This window comes from Vidua macroura, chromosome 4 (genome assembly GCF_024509145.1).
Source record: "Vidua macroura isolate BioBank_ID:100142 chromosome 4, ASM2450914v1, whole genome shotgun sequence".
Classification (NCBI taxonomy): Eukaryota; Metazoa; Chordata; class Aves; order Passeriformes; family Viduidae; genus Vidua; species Vidua macroura.
Window position 1 is genome coordinate 72,186,971 of NC_071574.1, and position 25,130 is coordinate 72,212,100.

Here is a 25,130-nt window from a genome sequence, read left to right on the forward strand (position 1 = left end):
TTAAGGGCTCGGCTTCTTGCTGGGTACAGAACTGTCCTTCCTCTCCAGCCGCGTGTAAGGCTCGAACGCGGACGCCCCCGGCGGGTAAGGAGCGGGCAGATCGTGCAGGCCGCCCAGCAGCGGCCCCCCGAAACACAGCGGCCTCCCCGGCAGCCGCGGCGACGACGATGAGGATGAGGAGGGTGAAGAGGAAGCGGCCAGAGGCGGGACGTGCAGGCCGAAAGGCGGCGGCGCCGGCGGGCTGCTGCCGCCGCCCAGCCCCGGGGACGCGGGGCGCGGCGGGGCCAGGCTGGCCGCGGGGCTGGCGACCGGGACGGGGTTGGAAGTGGGGGGCAGGAGGCTCGGGGGGGCCGGCACGGACAGGAGGCGGCCTTGCTCCAGCAGCCGCAGGATGTTGCAGGTGGCGAAGGACTCGGAGGTGCTGGAGGAGCGTTTCTCAGAGTCCCTGCTCTGGTCCTTCTTCTGCTTCGTGCGGCGGTTCTGGAACCACACCTTGACCTGGGGAGGGGGGTTTGGGGTGGGGAGGGGGGGGGACAGGGAGGCACGGACGGAAAGAGAGCGCGGGGCGGGCCGGGGGGAGAGAGGCGAGAGCCAGGAGAGAGCGAGAGGTACGAGAGAGAGAGAGAGATGGATTAGAACAAACGGCCAAGCGAGATCCGCCCTCCCCGGGATCCGGCCGCTCCCGGGGAAAGGGAGAATTCCTGCGGGCCCGGCGGGGAGAGGGGCCCGAGCCTGCGGGGGGACCCCGGGAATGAGAGCACCGGGATGGGACCTGGGACTGGAGAGCAGGGATGGGATCCCAGGGATGGGATCCCAGGGACCTCAGGGATGGGATCCCAGGGATGGGATCTCAGGGACCTCAGGGATGGGATCCCAGGGATGGGATCTCAGGGATGGGATCTCAGGGATGGGATCCCAGAAATGGGACCTCAGGGATGGGATCCCAGGGACCTCAGGGATGGGACCTCAGGGATGGGATCCCAGGGATGGGATCCCAGGGATGGGATCTCAGGGACCTCAGGGATGGGATCCCAGGGATGGGATCTCAGGGATGGGATCTCAGGGATGGGACCTCAGGGATGGGATCTCAGGGATGGGATCCCAGGGATGGGATCTCAGGGACCTCAGGGATGGGACCTCAGGGATGGGATCTCAGGGATGGGATCTCAGGGACCTCAGGGATGGGATCTCAGGGATGGGATCCCAGAAATGGGACCTCAGGGATGGGATCCCAGGGATGGGACCTCAGGGACCTCAGGGATGGGATCTCAGGGATGGGATCCCAGAAATGGGACCTCAGGGATGGGATCCCAGGGATGGGACCTCAGGGACCTCAGGGATGGGATCTCAGGGATGGGATCCCAGAAATGGGACCTCAGGGATGGGATCCCAGGGACCTCAGGGATGGGATCTCAGGGATGGGATCCCAGGGACCTCAGGGATGGGATCCCAGGGATGGGATCTCAGAGATGGGATCCCAGGGACCTCAGGGATGGGATCCCAGGGATGGGATCTCAGGGATGGGATCTCAGGGATGGGACCCCAGGAATCAGACCTCAGGAATGGGACCCCAGGAATGGGATCCTAGAGATGGGATCCCAGGGATGGGATCCCAGGGACCCAGGGATGGGATCCCAGAAATGGGATCGCAGGGATGGGACTTGGGACAGGAGCTCAGGGATGGGAACTCAGGCATGGCACCCCAGGAATGGGATTGCAGGCTCCTGTTCCTGGGATGGGACCCCAAGAATGGGATCGCAGGGATGGGGCTCAGGACGGGAGTCCAGGGTTGGAAGCCTAGGGATGGGTCCCCATGGATGGGACCCCAGGAATGGGACCCCAGGAATGGGACTTGGGACAGGAACGCAGGGTTGGGATACCAGGGACAGGACTCAGGACAGGAGCCCAGGGACAGGATCTCCGGGATGGAATTCCAGGGATGGGACCCCCCCAAGGACCCCAGGCTGCTGTCCCTAGAACAGGATCCCAGGAATGGGACCCCAGGGATGGGATCCCAGGGATGGGATTTGGGACAGGAGCCCAAGGTTTGGATCCCTGGGATGGGACCCCAGGAATGGGATCCCAGGGTTGGAACCCCAAGGATTCCAGGTTAATGTCCCTGGGATGGGACCCCAGGAATGGGACTCGGGACAGGAGCCCAGGGATGGGACCTTGGGGACGGGAGCCTGGGGAAGGAGCCCAGAGCTCGGGGCTGAGCCCCCCCGCGCCGTGCTCGGCTCTCCCTGCGCTGCTTTTCCCGGGAATGCTGAGCTAGGGGCCGGCTGGATTCTCCTGAACCCCAAATTCCTGTCCCCGACTGCGAACCCTTCCCTGGCCGGGCCTCGGGGTGACACGTGAGGGGACAGGGTGGCTTCTGGTGGCCCTGGACTGCTGGGTACAGACCCAGCTGGGGACGCCCGCCCCCCCCCAAAACTGCCCCTGGCCGAGGTCAGGAGGGAATCCAGGCTGAGCCCCGCGGGGTCCCCGCACCCCAAAACCGCCCCTGCCCACCGCGGGCCCCCCTGAACTCCCCCTCGGGAGTCCCCTCCCTCCTTCCCTCCCTCCCTGGCAGAGCAGAGGGGCAGGAGAGGCAGAGCGAGAGACAGAGAGAGGCGGGAGGGACGGACAGACGGACACGGGGGTGAGGGAAGGACACGGGTGGGAAGACACTCGGGTTAGAGCGCGGCGGGGACGAGCGGGAGGGGCCCCGAGCCGCGGGGCCAGCGGCGCCGGGCTCGTCCCGGAGTCACCGGCGGCTCGCTGGGGACACGCCAGGCCCGCGGTGACACGGCACAAAGGAGCCCCAGCGCGGAGCGACCGGAGCGTGGGGCAGGGGGGGAGCTGAGGGAACCGCGGGACACCGGGGACACCGGGGACACCGACACCGCGGGGACACCGGGGACACCGACACCGCGGGGACACCGGGGACACCGGGGACACCGGGGACACCGACACCGCGGGGACATCGCCTCCCGCCACCGCCGGGCACTGCCGGCCCGCGCCTCCCCTCGGGGACATCCGTGACACCGGCACGGGGACGTCGAGGCACTCGCTGCCACCAGGCACAGCCGGGTCCTCAGGGATGGTGTCCCCATGTCACTGACCCCAGAGATGTGTCCCCATGTCCCATTGGTCATTCCATGCTGACCACTGGGATGGTTTTGGGCACAATGCTTGTCCCTAGGGCTGATATCCCCATCCCACTGACCCCACAGGTCACTCTGTGCTGACCTCTGGGATGGTTTTGGGAACAATGCCCGTCCCCAGGCTGGTGTCCCTGTCCCACTGACCCCAGGGCTGGTGTCCCCATCCCACTGACCCCACTGGTCACTCCATGCTGACCTCTGGGATGGTTTTGGGAACAATTCTTGTCCCCAGGGTTGGTGTCCCTGTCCCACTGACCCCACTGGTCACTCCATGCTGACCTCTGGGATGGTTTTGGGAACAATTCTTGTCCCCAGGGTTGGTGTCCCCATGCCACTGACCCCACTGGTCACTCTGTGCTGACCACTGGGATGGTTTTGGGAACAATGCTTGTCCCTAGGGCTGATGTCCCCATCCCACTGACCCCAGAGCTGTGTCCCCATGTCACTGACCCCAGAGATGTGTCCCCATGTCACTGACCCCACTGGTCACTCCATGCTGACCACTGGGATGGTTTTAGGAACAATTCTTGTCCCCAGGACTGGTGTCCCCATGCCACTGACCCCAGAGATGTGTCCCCATGTCCCATTGGTCATTCCATGCTGACCACTGGGATGGTTTTGGGCACAATTCTTGTCCCTAGGGCTGATGTCCCCATCCCACTGACCCCAGGGCTGGTGTCCCCATGCCATTGACCCCACTGGTCACTCCCTGCTGACCACTGGGATGGTTTTGGGAGCACAGCTGGGTCTCCAGGGCTGGTGTCCCTGTCCCCCACACACCCAGAGCTGTGTCCCCACCCCACTGACCCCACTGGTCACTCCGTGCTGACCACTGGGATGGTTTTGGGCACAGTCCCACGTCCCCAGACACAGAATTGTCCCATCCCCTGGAGCAGCTGAATCCTGGGAATTGCAGATCCCAAACCCGCAGTGGTGGGGCCGAAGAGGACCCAGGCAGCCCCAAGACCCATCTAATTAGCGCCACCTTAATGAACATCCAGCGCGAACCCATAGAGGATGGACATTCCCAGAACTCCCACTCCAAATATTCCCCATCCAGCAATTCAGGAGGGGCAGGAATTCAGGAAAATCCCTCAGGATGGCACGACGAGCCCATGGATTGGGTTTGGCATCTCCAACCCCATCCCTGACCCCAAACCAGGGGCTGCTCCCAAATCCCACTGACCCAGCTGGATCCAAGTCCATCCAACTGCCAGGGATCCAGGGGCAGCCACAGCAAATCTGGGAATTCCATCCAGCCCCTCCCCACCCTCCCAGCCAGGAATTCCTTGCCAAGATCCCAGCCCAATCTCCCCTTTCCCAGTGGGAGCCATTCCCTGGCTCCTGTCCCTCTGTCCCTTGTCCCCAGTCCCTCTCCAGCTCTCCTGGAGCCCCTTCAGGGACTCTGAGCATTCCCTGGATTTTCCCTTCTCCAGGGGAACATTCCCAGCTCTCCCAGAGCAGAGGGGCTCCAGAATCCTGGAATGGTTTGGGTTGGAGGAACCTTAAATCCCATCCCATTCCCACCCCATCCCATCCCATCCCATCCCATCCCATCCCATCCCATCCCATCCCATCCCATCCCATCCCATCCATGTCCAGGGACACCTCCCACCATCCCAGGTGGATCCAAACCCCAATGTCCAACCTGGCCTGGGACATTCCCAGGGATCCAGGGATTCTCTGGGAATTCCAGCCAGGAATTCCTTGCCAAGATCCCAGCCCAATCTCCCCTTTCCCACTGGGAGCCATTCCCTGGCTCCTGTCCCTCTGTCCCTTGTCCCCAGCCCCTCTCCAGCTCTCCTGGAGCCCCTCCAGGGACTCTGAGGATTCCTTGGAATTTTCCCTTCTCCAGGGGAACATTCCCAGCTCTCCCAGAGCAGAGGGGCTCCAGAATCCTGGAATGGTTTGGGTTGGAGGAACCTTAAATCCCATCCCATCCCATCCCATCCCATCCATGTCCAGGGACGTTTTCCACCATCCCAGGTGGATCCAAACCCCAATGTCCAACCTGGCCTTGGACATTCCCAGGGATCCAGGGATTCTCTGGGAATTCCAGCCAGGAATTCCTGGCCAAGATCCCAGCCCAATCTCCCCTTTCCCACTGGGAGCCATTCCCTGGCTCCTGTCCCTCTGTCCCTTGTCCCCAGTCCCTCTCCAGCTCTCCTGGAGCCCCTTCAGGAACTCTGAGGATTCCCTGGAATTTCCCTTCTCCAGGGGAACATTCCCAGCTCACCAAGGAAATGGGAATCCGGGAAAAAGGAATCGTGGCCCCGAAAAGCAGGGAAAGGGGAGCTACAAAATCGTGTAAAATAATAAATATTAATATTTTAATATTTATATTAAAATTCAGAAAGAAAACTGTTTTAATATTTATATTTGGGAAATATAATAATAATGGAAATTTTAATATATTAAAAATACAGATTAAAAAATGGATATATATTGGGAAATAGATCTCCAAAATTATACATTTATAATTTATATTTTATTGTATATAAATATATAGTTATTATTTTATATTTTATTTCATTGCGTCTTTATGTTTTCTGTATTTTGTTGAATTACATCTTTATATTTTTATTGGTTTTATTTTCTGTTATATATCAAATATTCTATTTTTGAGATATTTTATATTAATTTATTAAAAAGTGATTATTAATATACAACTATAAAATATAACTTACTAATATATAATACATAATGTACATATATAGTATTTAATGTAATTATAATGTATTATATTTTTATATGGTATATTACAATTTCTTTTAGATTATAAATTTATATATTGTGATATTGATATTGATGTTTTTCCTTCTTTATTTTATTATTTTATTTTATGTCATTTTATTTTATTTTAATTTTTAAATTGAATTTTTAAAGTTTATTTTATTTTATTTTATTTTATTTTATTTTATTTTATTTTATTTTATTTTATCTTAGTATTTTCTTCTCTTCTATTAAAATTTTAGAATTCTCTTTCACTTCATTTTATTTTGTTCTCCATTGCTCTATTTTATTTTGCTTTATTCTATTTTATTTTCCATCTTTTCTTCCATTCTATTCCTTTTGCCAGAGACAATTTACTTTCATCATATTTTATATATTTTGTATTTTATATTTTGTATTTTATATTTTATATTTTATATTTAATATTTTATATTTTATATTTTATATTTTATATGTCATATGTCATATGCTATATGCTATATGCTATATATTATATGTTATATGTTATATGTTATATTTTGCATTTTATATTTTTATATTTTTATATTTTAATATTTTATATTTTATATTTTATATGTTTATTTTATATTTATATTTATATTTAATTTTATATTTATATTTATATTTATTTTTATATTTTATATTTTAATTTGATTTTCTTTTATAATATTTTTTCTTTTATGATTTTTCAATTTTATATTTTATTTTGTAATGCTTTATATTTTATTTTATTTTCCCATTTATTTTATTTCCTCATTCCACGACCGAACGAATCCCCGAGATTCCCGATTTCTCCTCCTCCCGCGGATCCTTTCCCGAAGGATTCATCCCTCTGACTGCAGGAAGGCAGGGCGGCGTCCCCTCCCCTGCTCCTGGCACCGGGAATGTCATCCCAAATGTCACCGCGCTCGGAACGCCGCAGCCCGGCGCCCCGGGGAGTTCTGATCCCGGAATCCCGACTCCCGAATCCCCGGCAGGGTGCGGGGAGCAGCGCGTGGAGATGGGAATAAAAATGGGAACACGGCGTTAGCCGGAGCCGACGGAATCATCCGGAGCCTGTGATGTCGGCTCCATCCCGGTTTTCCACAGCTGTCGGCACCGGGATGGAGCCCACAAGGGGCTGGATCCCTGGAATCCCCAGGATGGAGTCCACGAGGGGTTGGATCCCGGGAATTTCTGGGATGGAGCCCTCAAGGGGTTGGATCCCTGGAATCTCAGAGATGGAGCTCACGAGGGGTTGGATCCCTGGAATCCTCGGGATGGAGCCCATGAGGGGTTGGATCCCTGGAATCCTCGGGATGGAGCCCACGAGGGGTTGGATCCCTGGAATCCTCGGGATGGAGCCCACGAGGGGTTGGATCCCTGGAATCCTCGGGATGGAGGCCACGAGGGGTTGGATCCCTGGAATTTCTGGGAAGGAGCCCATGAGGGGTTGGATCCCTGGAATCCCTGGGATGGAGCTCACGAAGGGTTGGATCCCTGGAATCTCAGAGATGGAGCCCACGAGGGATTGGATCCCTGGAATCCCCAGGATGGAGTCCACGAGGGGTTGGATCCCAGGAATTTCTGGGATGGAGCCCTCAGGGGTTGGATCCATGGAATCCTCGGGATGGAGCTCACAAGAGGTTGGATCCCTGGAATCTCCGGGATGGAGACCATGAGGGGTTGGATCCCTGGAATCTCCGGGATGGAGACCATGAGGGGTTGGATCCCTGGAATCCTCGGGATGGAGCCCACGAGGGGTTGGATCCCTGGAATCTCAGGGATGGAGCCCACGAGGGGTTGGATTCCTGGAATCCCTGGGATGGAGCTCACGAGGGGTTGGATCCCGGGAATTTCTGGGACGGAACTCACGAGGGGTTGGATCCCTGGAATCCTCGGGATGGAGCCCACGAGGGGTTGGATCCCTGGAATCTCAGAGATGGAGCCCACGAGGGTTTGGATCCCTGGAATTCCACGCTGTGACCTCGGATAGCGCCAAATCCCGGGATTCCTTCTCCAGGGACACAGGGCTGCTGCTCCCATCCCTTCCCCAAACACCTCCGAGCCACAGAAGGAATTATTCCCAAGAAGGGAATCCTGATGGAAAACCCTTATGTGGGAAGGGAAAAGGTGGGAGCTCGCCATTCCACGGATCTCAGCAATCCGGGGATTTGTGCGGGTTTTCGGTCCAGTAACCACCCACCCATCCATCCATCCATGCATCCATCCATCATCCATCCATCCCTCCATCCATCCATCCCGGCATTCCAAAGCACCACATGGAAAGGACCGGGAAGTGCCCTCCTTTCATCACGGCTCCCGTTTTCCATCCTCATCTGCTGCTTCCCATCGCGTTGGGAATTGCCCCAAACCCCCATCCCTGCCTGCCCAGATCCCAACAGGCTCCAGCAGTCCCGCATTCCCAAAAAACGCCGGAGCTCCTCGTTCTCCCGGTGTTTGTCTGCCCAACGGGAATCCTTATCCAGCTCCGGGACTCCGGGGCTGGGGCCGTGATTTGGGATTTTCAACGGTGTTTATTTTTGGGCAGCCCTGCCCTGTCCCTGACCCCATCCATCATCCATCCATCCATTATCCACGCATCCATCCATCCCAAAGCACCGCACGGATGGAACCGGAATTTTCCTCCTCTCATTACAGCTCCCCTTTTCCATCCTCACCCGCTGCTTCCCGCTGCCTTGGGGCCGAGCCGTGGGTGGGAATCGCTCCTGACTGGGATGCCAAACCCCCATCCCTGCCCAGGCAGATCCCAGGAATACCAACACCACGCACTCCGGCACTGCCACGTTCCCAAAAAACCAGCACCGCCCGTTCTTCCCAGCGTTTATCCACCAAGCAGGACAATCCCAACCCCGCTCCGCGGCTCCGCGGCTCCGCGGCTCCGGGGCCATGTTTGGGGTTTTCAGCGGTGTTTGTTTTGGGCGGCCCTGCCCCGGCACTGACCCCGGCTCCGTCACGCGCTCCTGGCACACGTGCGGCCCCCGGCTCCTCCATCCCGCGCTATTCCTGGCTGCCGAGCGGGAATTGGCCGGGATTAGCTCCCGAACGCCGGCAGCTGACGCTCGCTGGGAGCCTGCGCTCCGCCATCATCGTGCACCGCCTTCCTCCTCCTCCTCCTCCTCCCTTTCCTCCTTTTCCTCCTTTTCCTCCTTTTCCCTCCTCGTTCTCCTCTCTCTGGCCCCACTGGGACTCGGATCCCGGATCCCGGCGTTGTGTAATCCGCCGGGATCGCCGCCCGAACCCGCGGGTTTCGTAACGACGGCTCCGTGACCCTCCCGCCTCTCCCTATTCCGAGTGGATGGATTCATCCCTTGGCCGCCATTCCAGCTCATCCTGCTGCGCCAACCGTTCCAAACCCTCCGCCACGGCCTTTGGGAACGCGGTTCCAGCCACCAGCGCGGTGGGAATTGTCCCTGACCCTCATCCGGGAGCCCATTCCCAGCACAGCCCCTTTCCCACCGCCGATCCAAAATTCCCGCCAGCAGCCAGGCCCGTGTCCGGCTCCTGCTCCAAAATTTTGGATATTCCCGGCTTTGCGGCCAGGGAACCTCGCGGGTGCTCTGGTGCCCTTTGGAAATGGAAAATTTGGAGACGCCGGCGAAGCTGGAGGGGAATTCCCTCATTTTTGGGGTTTTGGGAAGCGCTGGGGTGGGTGGGGACACCGCCTTGGTGGGGACACCCTCCATGAAATCCCGGGGGTCTGTGGGTGGGAATTCCATCGGGATCAGCTCCAAAACTCAGGAAAACCATCACTAAACCCAAATCCCATCGTTTTTTTCAGGAAAACATTTAAATTCCATCAACTTGGAGCATGCTGGGATTGCTCTGGGAACGCCCAGTTCAGCTTCATCGGGAATCAAACCTTTCCATCAGAAATTCTGAAATCCCAGGATTTTATTTTTTCTGGGGGGGGGGGGGGGATTGTGAATCCTTAATGACACAAATCTCGGTGAATTATTCCCATTTTTTTTTTCCCCCATCAATCATTTCACTCCGTGCACGGAGAATTCTGGAAGCGCCTGGATATTTTGGGATGCCGGATATCCAACTCCTCTATCCCACAGCAGACCCCAATTTCCCGCTCCCCTTTTTTAGGAACACTCCTCAAAAATCCAGAATTTATCCCCCTCCCACAGCCGGGTTTTTGGGAGAATTCGGGAATCTCCGAGGGCTGTGCCAGCCTGGCCCTTCCACCGCGGCGTTCCCGCTTAGGCCCGGCGTTATTGTCCCCCCCACGCCCCTGCTGCCCGGAAGGGCCGGGATTAGCGGGGCCGCGTGAGCTGGGCTTGCTCCAGGAACGTGCTCCGATGCAAGCTGGGATGTGGGAATGGGATCCAGCACCTGCTGGAGGTGCCCAAATCCCGGGAATCTCCGGTTGGGTACCAGGATTTGGGATCTTCCCCTTTTCTGGGTGCTTTCAGCGTCCCGGTGTGACTTGATCCCGTTAAATGTGGGATCGTTCAGGCTGATGTTGGCGCCTATTCCCAAGGATTTGGCAGCTGCAGGATGCTGTTCCCAATCCTCTGGGATAGCCCAGATCCCTCCTGGAAGTGCTCCAGGAAAAGAGGGTGGGAGAGTTCATCCCATCCCGAAAAAGCTCCGGCAGAGGGGATGGAGGGAGGGATGGAGGCCCCTCAGGAAAGAACCACTGAATCCCAGAATTCCCAGCTGGTTTGGGTTGGGAAGGATCTTAACGCTTTCCTTCCAAGGGCAGGGACAATTCCCACTATCCCAGGTAGATCCAACCTGGCCTTGGATGCTGCCAGGGATCCAGGGGCAGCCACAGCAAATCTGGGAATTCCAGCCCAGCCCCTCCCCACCCTCCCAGCCAGGAATTCCTTGCCAAGATCCCAACCCTGCCCTTTGGAAGTTCCAAAATCACCTGGCGTGGATCCCGTCGCTTCCACCGTGTCCCAGTCCAGAGGGAAATGGGGATCACGGGGTTTTGGGGCTCCCAGCTCTTCCCAACCTCATCTTTCCTGATTTTTTTTCTTTTCCCAGGAGTGGCAGCCCCAGCCCTTGTCCCCTCATTCTGTCCCTGCGGGGACCGGGAGCCGTTAACGAGCCGAGGTGATTAATTTTTAACGGCCTCCTCTTAATTGTCAGGCTATAAATAGACCTTCCTGGCCTTCCTGGCTTTTCCCAGATGTTTTGCTCCATGTTGGGAATCCCGGGACGCTCCGGAGGGTGTGGGGCCACGGGGAGTGATGGAGTTGTAGGGTGGCCCAGGAGTTGTCCCCAGGAAGGTCGGATGGAGCCCATGGGGACACCCGGAGAATCCCATGGATTTGCCAGCAGCCAGGCAGGCAGAAATCATGGAATTATGGGATCATTTAGCTTGGAAAAACGCTTGGAGACTCCTGAATCCAGCACTGCCCTGGCCACCACCACGTCCCAAAGTGCCACATCCACAGGGATCCAAATCCCCCCAGGAATGGGGATCCACCCCTGCCCTGGGCAGTTGGGAAACCTTTTCCATGTAGGGATTCTCCCAAAAATCCAGCCTAAACCTTCCCTGGCACAACTTGGGACTGTCCCTCGTCCCAGGTGTCACCTCCCTGTCCTGGTCCTAAGAAGGGCTGGAAAACACCGGGGTCACTTCAACCCGAGCCTGGCATTGAAGTCCCGACCCCAAGAGCAAATCCCTTCATCCATCCCATCCCATCCCATCCCATCCCATCCCATCCCATCCCATCCCATCCCCATCTCATTTTATCCCACCCCATTTCATTCCAATTCCATCTCATCCCAAATCATCCCAATTCCTTCCCATCCCAATTCTGTTCCATCAATCCCATCCCACCCCACAAGGGATTTATGGGAATTCCACCCACTCCGCTGTCCCCCTTTTGCCTCCTCCGCCTGGGATTTTCCATCCCATAATGACACTGGGAAGGGGCAATTTTTGCTTCAGGATTCTGGCGGGTTTTCCCCGAAAAAGGCGGATCCGTGGATCTGAGCTGCCCTCGGGATTTGGGATGGGTTTGGGATGCTCCTGCCACTTCCCAGCTCATCCCAAGGACCTCCGAGCTCTCCTCGGTGTCTCTGGGGAAATATTCTCCAACGGAAACATTCCCCAGGTTAATTAAACTCGTTGGACGTTAATCATATCCGTGGATTAATTAGGAAAAGCGCTGGGAGGAGGAGCCGGGATGTGGATCCCGGGAGGGAAGAGGAATTCCCTGGAGGGGTGGAAGCAACTTTGGCTCCCAAATTCCCCCCCACTCTCCTGGCAGATCCCTGTCCCTGGGTGATCCCATCCTCACTTCCAGGTGATTCCCATCTTTTCTGGGTCATCCCATCCTCATTCCTGGGTGATTCCCATAATTTCTGGGCGATCCCATCATTTCTGGGTGATCCCATAATTTCTGGATGATCCCATAATTTCTGGGCGATCCCATCATTTCTGGGTGATCCCATCCTCACTTCCAGGTGCTTCCCATAATTTCTGGGTGATCCCATCATTTCTGGGTGATCCCACCCTCACTCCTGGGTGATTCCCATAATTTCTGGGTGATCCCATCATTTCTGGGTGATCCCATCATTTCTGGCTGATCCCATCCTCACTTCCAGGTGCTTCCCATAATTTCTGGGTGATCCCATCATTTCTGGGTGATCCCATCCTCACTCCTGGGTGATTCCCATAATTTCTGGGTGATCCCATAATTTCTGGGTGATTCCCATAATTTCTGGGTGATCCCACCCTCACTCCCAGGAAATTCCCCTTTCTCCTGGGTGATCCCTGCTGTCCTCTGGATGATCCCACCCTCACTCCTGGATGATTCCCATTTTTTTCGGTGATCCCTCTCTCCCTGCCTGATCCCCCACTCCTGGAGCAGGACTCCCAGCCAAAAAAAATCCCAAATCCTGCTCTCCCCAACCCATCCCGCCTCCAACTCTGCCAACAGCTCCCAGCAAAGTAAAACCAGACCTTAAATCCCGTTTTTTCCCCCCCCCCCGCTATTTCCAGCAGGATTTCTGCAAGATCCCAGCCCCGCTCCCGGGAATGCTGCAGCATTCCAGCTGCGATCACACCGTGTCTCTTCCCATCTCGTCACATTCCCTCCTCGCCGGGATGAATCATCCTTCACCCCCCTCCCTTCCCAAACATCCACAGGCACAAAAAAAAAAAAAAAAAAAAATCCCAACCCTGGTGGCCTCTTTCCTACAGGGTTCCCATCGCATCCACAGGGAAAAGTCAGGAGCAGCTTCCTCGGAATTAAAGATTTCATTCCAAGAATTCGTCTTGGAATTAAAATCCAGCCCAGGGAGGGGCTGGAAAGGATCTATCCCTGTCCCAAAAAAAAAAAAAAAAAGAGCTGGGAGATGCTGTTGATTGGGATCCACCACTAAAATTCCCTAAATTCTCGGAGCTGCTCTGGGAATGAATCCCCAGAAGCCGCCAAAATTCTGGGATTGCTGCAAAAGTCGGATTTATCCCGGTTTGGAGGAGCTGGGTGGGGACAGGAGGGGCTGGCGGTGACTTTTCCCGCTCCAGGTCACATCCAGGTGGGATCAGCACCTTCCAGACCCAAAGGGGGCTTGGAAAACTCGGTTTAAAGCTCTTGGAATTCCTGAGGAAAACATCCTGGCCGTGAAAAACCATGGGGAATGAGGAAAAGGGGGATGCCTGGGTGTGAAACCATCCCTGGAGAGAGGAAGAGGAGGAAATCGGGAATTCTGGGTGGCTGGGAAAAATCGGGGAGCCAGGAAGGTTCTGGAAACTGGGAATTGGCTGCGGGGAAGGAAAAATGGTGTGAAAAGCAGGGAAAGGAATTTAAGGAGACAGGGATGAAGGAGGGAAGAGGGTGCGGGAAGGGGGAGAGCGGAGGAGAAGCGACAGCAGCCGGCCCACGGGGTGGGAATTTTCTCACCCAGGGATGGAGGCAGCAGCCGGGCTCCAGAGAAAAGATGGGAATTCCATCCCTAAGGACAGGCTCTGACCTCCCAGCCCTGGCACCCTGCTGGGCACATCCCCCCTGCCCAGGGGACAAACGCCGGCCCCGGGTGGCACCGCCGAGACCACGGAGAGAGCCTTGGAAGGGGGAGTTGGGAAGGGGGATTGGGAAGGGGGATTTGGGAAGGGGGATGAGGGAAGGGGGATTCGGGAAGAAGGATATGGTAAGGGAGATTTGGGAAGGGGGATTTGGGAAGGGGGATTTGGGAAGGGGGATTTGGGAAGGGGAATTGGGAAGGGGAATTGGGGAAGTGGGATTTGGGAAGGGGAATTGGGAAGGGGGATTTGGGAAGGGGAATTGGGAAGAAGGATATGGGAAGGGAGATTTGGGAAGAAGGATTTGGGAAGGGGAATTGGGAAGGGGAATTGGGGAAGGGGGATTTGGGAAGAAGGATTTGGGAAGGGAGATTTGGGAAGGGGAATTGGGGAAGGGGGATTTGGTAAGGGGGATTCGGGAAGAAGGATCCTGGGAAGTGGGATTTGGGAAGGGAGATGTGGGAAGGGGAATGTGGGAAGGGGGATTTGGGAAGGAGGATTTGGGAAGGGGAATTAGGGAAGTGGGATTTGGGAAGGATTTGGGAAGGGGGATTCAGGAAGAAGGATCCTGGGAAGTGGAATTTGGGAAGGGGGATTTGGGATTTGAGAAGAGGGATTTGGGAAGTGGGATCCTGGGAAGTGGGATTTGGAAAGGGGGATGTGGGAAGGGGGATCCTGGGAAGAGGATGAGGGATGAGGGATGTGGGAACAGGGATTTGGGAAGAGAGATTTGGGAAGGAAAATTTGGGAAGAGGGACACACAGCTTGTCCCTTGTCACCTGTCACTCCCGGCTCTGTGGAGGTGACACCGGCACCCCAGGAAGAGCAATCCTGGGAAAAGGGAATTGCTGTGCAGTTCCAGCTCCCTGGAATCCCCTGCTCCCCATGGATCTGTGCAGGTGACACCGGGACAGTGGCAAGAGGGACCTTGAGGAAGGGACCCTGCCAGGGGACAAAGCTGTTCCCGCAGTGTGACACGGCCACGCCCACCTGTGACAGTCATGGGAGTGACCTCGGGAAGAGAAATCCCGGGAAGATGGACCCTGGGAAGAGGAATTCCAGGAAAAGGGGCTGACCCCAAGAAGAGGCGCCCATCAGTGGCTGCCTGTGTTGGGGACAAAGCTGTTCCCACAAGGTGACACGGCCAAGGCCACCTGTGACCCTCCTGGTTCCATGGAGGTGACACGGGGACCTTGGGAAGAGAATTCCTGGGAAAAGGAACTTCAGGAAGAGGGTTCCCAGGAAGAAGGACCTCAGGAAGAAGGACACTGGGAAAAGGGAGCCCCTCGCCAGGGGGACAAAGCTGTTCCCGCAGTGTGACATGGCCAAGTCCACCCGTGACCCTCCTGGCTCTGTGGATGTGACATGGGGACCTTGGGAAGAGAAATCCCGGGAAGAGAAACCCCAAGAAGAGGAACTCCAGGAAAAGGGAACCCCTCACCAGGGGGACAAAGCTGTTCCCACAGAGTGACACAATCACCTGAGACCCTCCTGGCTCCATGGAGGTGACACTGGGACCTTGGGAAGAGAAATCCCGGGAAGATGGACCCTGGGAAGAGTAATTCCAGGAAAAGGGAACCCCTCACCAGGGGGACAAAGCTGTTCCCACAGTGTGACATGGCCAAGGCCACTCGTGACCCTCCTGGCTCCGTGGATGAGACACTGGGACCTCGGGAAGAGAAATCTGGGAAGAGAAACCCCAAGAAGAGGAATTCCAGGAAAAGGGAACCCCTCACCAGGGGGACAAAGCTGTTCCCGCAGTGTGACACAATCACCCGTGACCCTCCTGGCTCCATGGAGGTGACACTGGGACCTTGGGAAGAGAAATCCCGGGAAGAGAAACCCCAAGAAGAGGAACTCCAGGAAAAGGGAGCCCCTCACCAGGGGGACAAAGCTGTTCCTACAAGTTGACATGACCAAGGCCACCCGTGACCCTCCTGGCTCCGTGGAGGTGACACTGGGACCTCGGGAAGAGAAATCTGGGAAGAGAAACCCCAAGAAGAAGAATTCCAGGAAAAGGGAGCCCCTCACCAGGGGGACAAAGCTGTTCCCACAATGTGACACAGCCAAGGCCACCCGTGACCCTCCTGGCTCTGTGGATGTGACATGGGGACCTTGGGAAGAGAAATCTGGGAAGAGAAACCCCAAGAAGAGGAACTCCAGGAAAAGGGAACCCCTCACCAGGGGGACAAAGCTGTTCCCACAAGGTGACACAATCACCTGAGACCCTCCTGGCTCCATGGAGGTGACACTGGGACCTCGGGAAGAGAATTCCTGGGAAGAGAAACCCCAAGAAGAATTCCAGGAAAAGGGAACTCCTCACCAGGGGGACAAAGCTGTTCCCACAGTGTGACACAGCCAAGGCCACTCGTGACCCTCCTGGCTCTGTGGATGTGACACTGGGACCTTGGGAAGAGAAATCCCAGGAAGAGAAACCCCAAGAAGAATTCCAGGAAAAGGGAACCCATCACAGGGGGATAAAGCTGTTCCCACAGAGTGACACAATCACCTGAGACCCTCCTGGCTCTGTGGAGGTGACACTGGGACCTCGGGAAGAGAATTCCTGGGAAGAGAAACCCCAAGAAGAAGAATTCCAGGAAAAGGGAGCCCCTCACCAGGGGGACAAAGCTGTTCCCACAGAGTGACACAATCACCTGAGACCCTCCTGGCTCCATGGAGGTGACACTGGGACCTCGGGAAGAGAAATCCCGGGAAGATGGACCCTGGGAAGAGTAATTCCAGGAAAAGGGAACCCCTCACCAGGAGGACAAAGCTGTTCCCACAGTGTGACATGGCCAAGGCCACCCGTGACCCTCCTGGCTCCATGGAGGTGACACTGGGACCTCGGGAAGAGAAATCCCGGGAGGAGAAACCCCAAGAAGAGGAACTCCAGGAAAAGGGAGCCCCTCACCAGGAGGACAAAGCTGTTCCCGCAATGTGACACGGTCACCTGTGACCCTCGTGTCACCATGGAGGTGACACGGGGACCGCGGAAACAAGGCCACTTTTCTCCCGACCACGGCACATCCGAGTCCCACCCCAAATCCTCCTCCTCACCGAAATCCCCCACCAAAAAAATCCCGGAATGCTCATTTCCCCCGGAATGCCACTCCTCGGAGCCAGGGATGGCTGCCCACGGCTGGGATGGGTTTGTTCCATAAAAAGGGTTGGAAAAATGGGAATTATTTCCTGTACAAACCAAGGTAAACGATACCATTGCCAGACCTGGCAGAGAAGGGGTGGACGAGGCAGAATATTTATAATTATTCTATTATTATTATTATTATTATTATTATTATTATTATTATTATTATTATTGCATAAATACCATTATTAATATTATTTATTTAATTACGATTACTATTTAAATTTAATTACTATTTAAATTTAATTACTATGTAAATTTAATTACTATTTAAATTTAATTTAATGGCAAATTTCTAAGCCAAAACCATCACGACCCCATCAGGGGCACCAACCTCGGAGCTCACCCCATCCATTCTCCCGGATCTCCCCAGCACAGGAAAACCAGGAAAATCCCTTCCCGTCATCCAAGGAAAGCGATGGAGAAGAGATCCAGGGCTAATTCCTGGATTACTGGGATTGGGGTGCAGGAAAAGCCGGAGCAGCCCCCACACACCCCAATCCCCACCGTGTCCCACCTCGGGTCACCGATGTCACCCCCAGCTCCTTCCTCTTCCCGCTTTTCCCGGGATCATGGGACGGGTTGGGTTGGAAACAACCTCAAAGCTCATCCAGGGCCGCCTCCCCCTTTTCCAGGTTGTTCCAATCCCTGTCCAACCTCGCCTCGACCCTTTTCCGGACATTTGAGTGGACACCGCCAGCTGGGGGTGTCCCCACAGACCCCTCGGAGTTGTCCCCGGCCGCATCCCAACCATTCCGAGGACGCGACGAGGAAAAACCATCGGCCGGGAACGCCGCGCGCATCCCGTCGCCGCCTCGCTGCGCGCATCCGACGGCTCGGGGACGCGGCCACCGCGACGTCCCCAAACCCCGAGGAGCCGCCGCGGGTCTCACCTGCGTCTCGGAGAGGTTGAGCTGCCGCGCTAACTCCGTCCTTTCCCGGCCCACCACGTACTGGCAGCGCTGGAATTCCAGCTCCAGGCGGTAGAGCTGCTCCGCCGTGAAGGACGTCCGCGTCCGCTTGGGCCGGTCCAGGTCCAGCCCCTTGGGCAGCACGATCTCCCGGATCGTCCCTTTGGCATCTGTGCAGAAAACACGGAAAACGGTCAGGAAAGAACCCAAAAAAAGTGAAGGAATCGGTCCAAAAATCCAAAAATGCGGTCAACGAGCGTCGGGAAAACGGAGCGTTTCATCCTGGGAAGAATAGTCTGGAAAGCCAGGAGCAAACAGGAGATTGATGCCAAAGAAGATTATTTTTTCTGAAATTTTTTATATAATTTTGCACGGGAAGAGCCATCAGGGGAAAAAAAAAGTGAAGGAATTGGTCCAAAAATCCAAAAATGCTGTCAACGAGCGCCAGGAAAACGGAGCGTTTCATCCTGGGAATAACAGTTTGGAAAGCCAGGAGTGAACAGGAGATTGATGCCAAGGAAGAATTAAAATTAAAGATTTTTTTTTCCTGTAATTTTTATATAATTTTTGATGGGGAGAGCGATCAGGGAAAAAAAAAAGTGAAGGAATTGGTCCAAAAATCCAAAAATGCGGTTAAAGAACGTTGGGAAAATGGAGCGTTTCATCCTGGGAAGAATAGTTTGGAAAGCCAGGAGCAAACAGGAGATTGATGCCAAGGAAGAATTAAAATTAGACATTTTTTCCTGTAATTTTAATATAATTTTAATATAACTTTTGACAGGGAGAAAAGATTAAAAAAACAAAATGGAAGGAATGGGACTGGGGAAAAAAAAAAAAAACCAAAGCTGAAGGAATCAGTCCAAAAATCCAAAAATTGGGGGGGAAATGGAGCATAAATGGAATTAAAGAGTGGCTGGGCGTGGATTATCCATGGAATTCCCACAATCTGGAGCTAAATTGTGGCTTGGTTCTTCCCTCCGGCCCCAAATGCAGAGAGTTTATAAATATCCAGGGAAAAGTGACAGATTTACCTGAATTAGGGGTTTTTTAAAGACATAAATAGAAGCCATACTTTTTTTTTTTTTTGGGAAAATGGAGCGTTTAATCCTGGGAATAATAATTTGGAAAGCCAGGAGGAAACAGGAGATTTATGCCAAGGAAGAATTTGAATTAAAGATTTTTTTTTTTCCCCTGTAATTTTTATGTAATTTTTGATTTCTGTCCTTCCTTGGGAATACTGGAAAAAAATCCATCTCTGTTGCAATTCCCATCTCTCCGGAATCATCCTCACTGAAGGAATATTTCCTTGGAAAGCTCAGTTCCCGTTTTGGGGTGGTTTCCTATTAAAGGACAAGTTTGGGAAGCGCCGTGGGCACTGAGTTGCTCCCGGTTTTATGAGGTTGGGAATATCCAGGGAAAGAAAAATTTGAGGGTTTGGCCGTGGGAAGCGGCTCGTGGCCATTCCAGAGGAGCCTCCGGGGCTTCGCTTCCCACCAGGAAAGGACAAACTCCGCCAAAAAAAAATCCACAGGAATTCTGCCCCGGCTCCAGGAATTAAAATGAGCCTCGGGAATCGCCCGCTGGGATCGCCCCAGATCCCAAATCCGGGCTTGGTTTGGGGGAGCCCTCCCTGCAGAACTCCCAGAGGGTTGAAATCCAACCAGGAAGTCGCTCCAAGCCCTGATTTTGGGATGCTGGGTCCCAGTTCCGGAGGGATCCCGGCTGGAGGTCAATGGATCTCCCTCCCTCTGGCTGAGTCGGGCATGAAGGGGTTACAAAATTCCAGGGGTAGGAAGGAGGAAAACAGCGAGGAAAAGCTGGGAATGGGGTGATGGAGATGGAGCGGGGCTGGCAGAAATGGGAGTGGTGGCACCAGGATTGGGATTGTGGCACTGGGATGGGAATGGTGGCACCGGGATTGGAATGGTGGCACCGGGATGGGAATGGTGGCACTGGGATTGGAATGGTGGCACCGGGATTGGAATGGTGGCACTGGGACTGGGATGGTGGCACCGGGATAGGAATGGTGGCACTGGGATGGGAATGGTGGCACTGGGATTGGGATGGTGGCACTGGGATGGGAATGGTGGCACTGGGATTGGGATGGTGGCACTGGGATGGGAATGGTGGCACTGGGATTGGGATGGTGGCACTGGGATGGGAATGGTGGCACTGGGATGGGAATGGTGGCACTGGGATTGGGATGGTGGCACCGGGATTGGAATGGTGGCACTGGGACTGGGATGGTGGCACCAGGATTGGAATGGTGGCACTGGGATGGGAATGGTGGCACTGGGATTGGAATGGTGGCACTGGGATAGGAATGGTGGCACTGGGATGGGAATGGTGGCACTGGGATTGGGATGGTGGCACTGGGATCGGGATGGTGGCACCAGGATTGGAATGGAGGCAGTGGGATTTGAATGGTGGTGCTGGGATCAGGATGGTGGCACTGGGATTGGAATGGTGGCTCTGGAATGGGGACGGCGGCACTGGGATTGGAATGGTGGTGCTGCTATAGGACCAGCAGAGCCGGGATGAGGATGGAGGAGCCGGGATGACGGCGGTGACTCTGGCACCAGGATGGGAATCGGACCAGACATCGATTTGGGAAAGGGACCCCAATCCCGGAGCTGCTTTCCCACCATGGAGCCGCAGGACACGGCCGAGGTGCCATCCCGGAACGCGGCACCGAAGGAGTCCCGAGGGCCTGGGGACACCCAGGGTGGCACAGGGGGTGGTGGCACCGGACCCACACCCCAAACCCCACAGGCTGGCCTGGAGCCGCCGGGAAGGAAAGGAGTTGTAGGCGGATCAGCGGCTTTTCCGGCGGGATCAGCGCCAGGAACCATTTTGTGTGGGAAGCGCCGTGGCGGTGACGATGCCCGGGCCACGTCCGCGCTCCCGTGCCCACATCCGTGCCCACGCCACGGCCACGGCACAACAACAGCCGGGAACGCCGGGGCCGCCGGATCCGGGGCCGCAGCTGCGGCCTCGGCTCCAGCTCGGGCGTTATTTATTGTTATTCCCCCGGCAGCTGGAGCAGCTCCGGAGGGACGGCAGGGAAAAGGACACGGCCGCGGTGCCAGCTCGGCACAGGGGACACCAAACCCCTCGTCCCACCCTACTGACCTTCCCCAGGGTAGGTTTTGGGGTGCTCATCCCCCCCATTCCAGCTTTTGGAACGCCCTCCTGAGAACCTTTTCCCTTTCTGGAGCCCCAAAAATTCCCAGGTCCTGCCTGGGGGGGTTCCAGAGCCTTGGGCCTCGCTGGTGACACGTCCTGCTCTTGGGGACAGGGGTACACCTGGTGGCTCTGGAGCCAGGACACGGCTGGGGTTGAAATCCCCCGAAAGAGCAGAGGGCACCCAAATCCATGGGGACACCCCACGCTGGCACAGGGACACCCCACGCTGGCACAGGGACACCCCACACTGGAACAGGGACACCCCACGCTGGCACAGGGACACCCCACACTGGAACAGGGACACCCCACGCTGGAACAGGGACACCCCACGCTGGCACAGGGACACCCCACACTGGAACAGGGACACCCCACGCTGGCACAGGGACACCCCATGCCCACCTGGGCTCCCGCACCAACACATCTGCCAGGACCTTTTGGGGCGCACCCCCCCCCCCCCCCCCGCCAGCCTCCAGGATGTCCCCTCGGTGCCACGGGGTGGCCATGGTGGCACCAAACGCCACCGGGGTCCCTCCACGTGCTCTGCGGCCACCGGGCCCGGCCGGGGGGAGCATCCCGGGATGTGCCCCCAGCCCCGTGGGGCTGCGGTGGCCGCGGTGACAGCGGGACCGGCCCCGGGACTGCCCAGGTCCTTCCTTGTCCCTTTTATCCCCGGGAGCCACTCCCGACGAGACGGGGATGGCCGGGAGGCGACCGGGAGGCGACCGGGAGGTGACTGGGAGGTGACCGGGCGGCTCCGTCCCGCACGGACCATCCCCGGTACCGCGGGACCGGCGAGCGGATCGAGACCCCGAGAGGACCCCGTCGATGTGAGGGGGTCACCACGACCCCCCGACTTCACCGAAAACACCACGGGCGAGCACCGGGGCTTCACCGGGGCCGTCGGCAGCTCCGCCGCAGCCGCTCCTCACCGAGGCCGGAGCTGGCGGAGCTCCTTTTCCGGGGCGAGCAGCGAGGGCGAAACTCAAAATATATATATTAAAAAAAAAAAAAATTAAAACATAAAAATGAACATTTTAACCTCGCGCTTCGCAAAAAAAAACGACCGGGAGGCTCTGCCCGGGCCCAGCCGCTGCTCGGCCCCGGCCCTGCCCGGCTGCGGCACCGCGGCCGGGGCGGGTGGGGAGCGGCGGGTCCGTGTCCCCGCAGCCCGGCTGGCCCCGCCACGTTCCCCCCGCTTCATTTCGGCTCAACCCCGGTGATTTGCGGCGTTTTCTCCCCGCCACCATTTTGTCCGCACCGTGGCGGCTGCAGCAAGATGGTGAAACCGGGCGCTCCCGGTGAGGGTCCCCGGGGTCGGCGGGAGCGGAGACCCTGCCCCGGCCTTGGGCACCGACCCCCCGCCCTTCTCCCGGTGCCGGCACCGTCGGGGCGGCCTCGGTGGGGCTGAAACCGGCGGAGGAGAGGCCTGACCCCAGCCTGACCCCGGCGGGACCGGCGGCAGCCCCGCTCGGCGACCCCCGGGGACGCGGGGACAGCACGGCCGGGACCCCGGGGCTCGTCACCGAGAGCTGCCCGCTGCTCGGCCGCTGTCTCCGGTTCCGACTGGCACAACCGGGCTGTCGGCGAAGGGCGCCTATCGCGACAACCGGGAGAGAGGCTTGGGTGAGCGGCGGGGCGCTTTCGCGGGATGCCCGAGCCCGGGATGACGACGGGACAGGGACCCGGCTCCGGTCCCCGCCGCCCCCGCGGCGGTGAGGACGGAGCTCACGGCTCCTCTCCGCTCCCTGCCGCGCTGCCCGAGCGCTGCGCTGGGCACCGGGAGGCCTCGGCCCTGATCGCCGAGCGGCCGCCGAGCCGCTCCGGGCTCCGCCAGCGGCGGAGGAACGGCGGGGACGCGGAGCATCCCCGGGATCCCGGAGCCGCGGAGCGCTCGGGACCCGCCCGCCAGCGACAGCCGCGCCACGGCGCCCCAAACTTCTCGGGGTTCGCCACAAGCCAGAAGTGCTCCCGGCGAGTCCCGGGCCGGCGGGGACTGAGCGCGGGCGGCGGGGCGGGGTGAGGGGTGCGGGACGCGGCGGCTCCGGGCAGCGCCGAGCCCCAGCCGGGGCCGAGCCGGTGATATTGTAAAGGGGGAAAAAAAAAAAAAAAAAAAATAAATAAACCCCCCCTCGCCCGCCGCCGCTCCGTGACGCTTTTCTCCTGCGACATCGCTCCCAACGCCGAGCTGATGCTGTCCCCCCTCTCCCGCCGCCCGCGCGTCCCCCGCGGGGCTCCGCCGGCCCGGCGGGTCCGTGACCCCGGGGCCGCTCCCCCGGAGCCCTCCCGGCCGCCCGCTGGGCACGGCCCCGCTCCGAGCCCGCTGCCGGCGGAGCCCGGCTGGGGCAGCGGGCCCGGTCCGTGCCGCGCGCAGCGGAGCCGGGGCAGAAGCGGCGGGGCCGGGAGGCCGGAGGTCGCAGCCGGGAAGCGCCCGGGATGCGCTGGAAGCGGTGCCGGGGATGCCCCGTGCCCGGAGGGGAACCGCCGGCGGGGGAAGCGGGGAGCGGGGACGGGAGCGGGGAGCGTGTCCGTACCTCGCACCAGGATGCGGCGGCAGTAATCCGCCTCGCCGGTCCCCGACGGGCTCTCGGTGTCCGGGGCGCACTGCTTGGAGGAGCCGGGGCTGACCGCCGACGTTCCCGCGATGTCCTTGAAGCCGCCGGCGGCTCCGCCGCTGCCGCCGCCGCCGCCGGCGCGCAGGGCGCTCTCCAGCTCCGCCCGGGTCGGCAGCTTCTCCCGGGCCCGCCCGGTGGCCGCGGGCTCGGCCAGCAGCACGGGGCTCCCGCCGGGCTCGGCCCCTCCATCGCTCATCCCTGCGGGCGCCGCGGCGGGATCAAACATCAGGAGGCAGAGAGAGAGACACGGGGAGAGGGAGAGAGGAGGCAAGGCTGGGCGGGGGGGGGATGGGAGGGAGCCCCCCCCCCCCACCCACCCACCCTCCGCAGACCCCTTCCCCTCCCCGCCCCTCCCCGGCCCCCCCGGGGCTGGGCGCCCCGGCTCACCCCCATGGCCGGGGACCGCCGGGGGCCGTCGCCTGTCGCCCTCTCCCACCCGGGGGCCCGGCATTTAAAGCGCACCCCCCTCCCCGCCCCGCCGGCCGGGGGTGGTACCGGGGGTGGGGGGGACCCGTCGGGGCGTCCCGAGAGGGTGCGAGGCTGGGGGGGGGGGGGAAAAGGAGTTTCAAACTTTGACAGGCGGCCGAGCTCCCCCCCCCCCCCCGCCCCGCGCCCCCTCCCCAGCTCCACCTCCCGCGGCACCTCGCTCCGGGCAAACTTCAGGCGCTCCGGCGGCAGCCGCTGCCCTTCCATGGAGCGCCGGTACCGGTGCGGCTCCCGGTGTCGGTGCCGGTGCCGGCGGGAGCGGGCGACGGCAGAGCCGCCGCCGGTAGCCGGGCTCGCCGCGCTGCGCTCGGGATTCGCGTGCGGGGGAAATCAATACCGGGAGATTGGGGGCGATGATTTTAGGGGGGTGGTGGGGAAGCGGTGGGCGGGGGGGGGGGGAGCGGGAGGGGAAAGGGAGGCCGAGGGGAGGGAGCTGCGGAGGAAGCGGCCGGGGGTGGGACCGGCGAAGAAGCCGGGTCCTTATTCCTCCGGCCCGGCCCTCCCCCGCCGCCGCGCTCCGCCGCGCATCCCCCGGCGGCCGCCGCCGGAGCCGGCAGCGGGGAGCGGGCGGCCGAGCCCCCGCCGCACCGGGGAGCGGCTGGGAGCGAGCTGAGGGGGGAGGAAAGAGCCGATTTTAAATTAACGGCCCGGTACAGACGCAATTTCCTGCCCTCCCGTTCTGTGACACCGATTGGTAAACAAAGAGCCCCTCGGCGGCCGCTGCCCGGCTCCGAGAGCGGCGGCGGCGGCGGCTCCGGTTCCCGGTTCCTTCTCGGGGTTGCTCACCCTGGGGACCCCCGCCCGGCCCGGGCAGGGCCGCCAGAGGTGGCAACGAAAAAAGAAATCCCCCGGCCCCGGCGGGCGCTGCCCCTCCCCGGGCCGGGCGGGGGTCGGGGAGCTCCGGTCCCGCTTCCCCGC

The 25,130-nt window shown here is 58.1% G+C and overlaps 1 protein-coding gene across 1 annotated transcript; it reads right to left on the reverse strand.

Annotated features, from left to right (window-relative positions):
* VAX2 (ventral anterior homeobox 2) lies at positions 1 to 24,577 on the reverse strand. Its single transcript, XM_053976693.1, has 4 exons — positions 24,369 to 24,577; positions 23,646 to 23,924; positions 17,911 to 18,098; positions 1 to 498 (listed from the first exon to the last, which is right to left on the reverse strand). The coding sequence occupies exons 2-4, from the start codon at positions 23,920 to 23,922 to the stop codon at positions 1 to 3; spliced, it is 963 nt and encodes a 320-aa protein (XP_053832668.1). The 5' UTR covers positions 23,923 to 23,924; positions 24,369 to 24,577.
* Between the last annotated feature and the right edge of the window lie 553 nt (positions 24,578 to 25,130).

What these genes read in the sequence shown, in the direction of transcription:
- VAX2 (XM_053976693.1), bottom strand. Translation starts at nt 23,922, where the DNA reads ATGAGCGATGGAGGGGCCGAGCCCGGCGGGAGCCCCGTGCTGCTGGCC. An exon ending in CCGCCGCATCCTGGTGCGAG is followed by an intron (nt 18,099 to 23,645) that starts GTACGGACACGC and finishes TTTTCTGCACAG; the next exon opens with ATGCCAAAGGGACGATCCGG. An exon ending in TCAACCTCTCCGAGACGCAG is followed by an intron (nt 499 to 17,910) that starts GTGAGACCCGCG and finishes CCCCCTCCCCAG; the next exon opens with GTCAAGGTGTGGTTCCAGAA.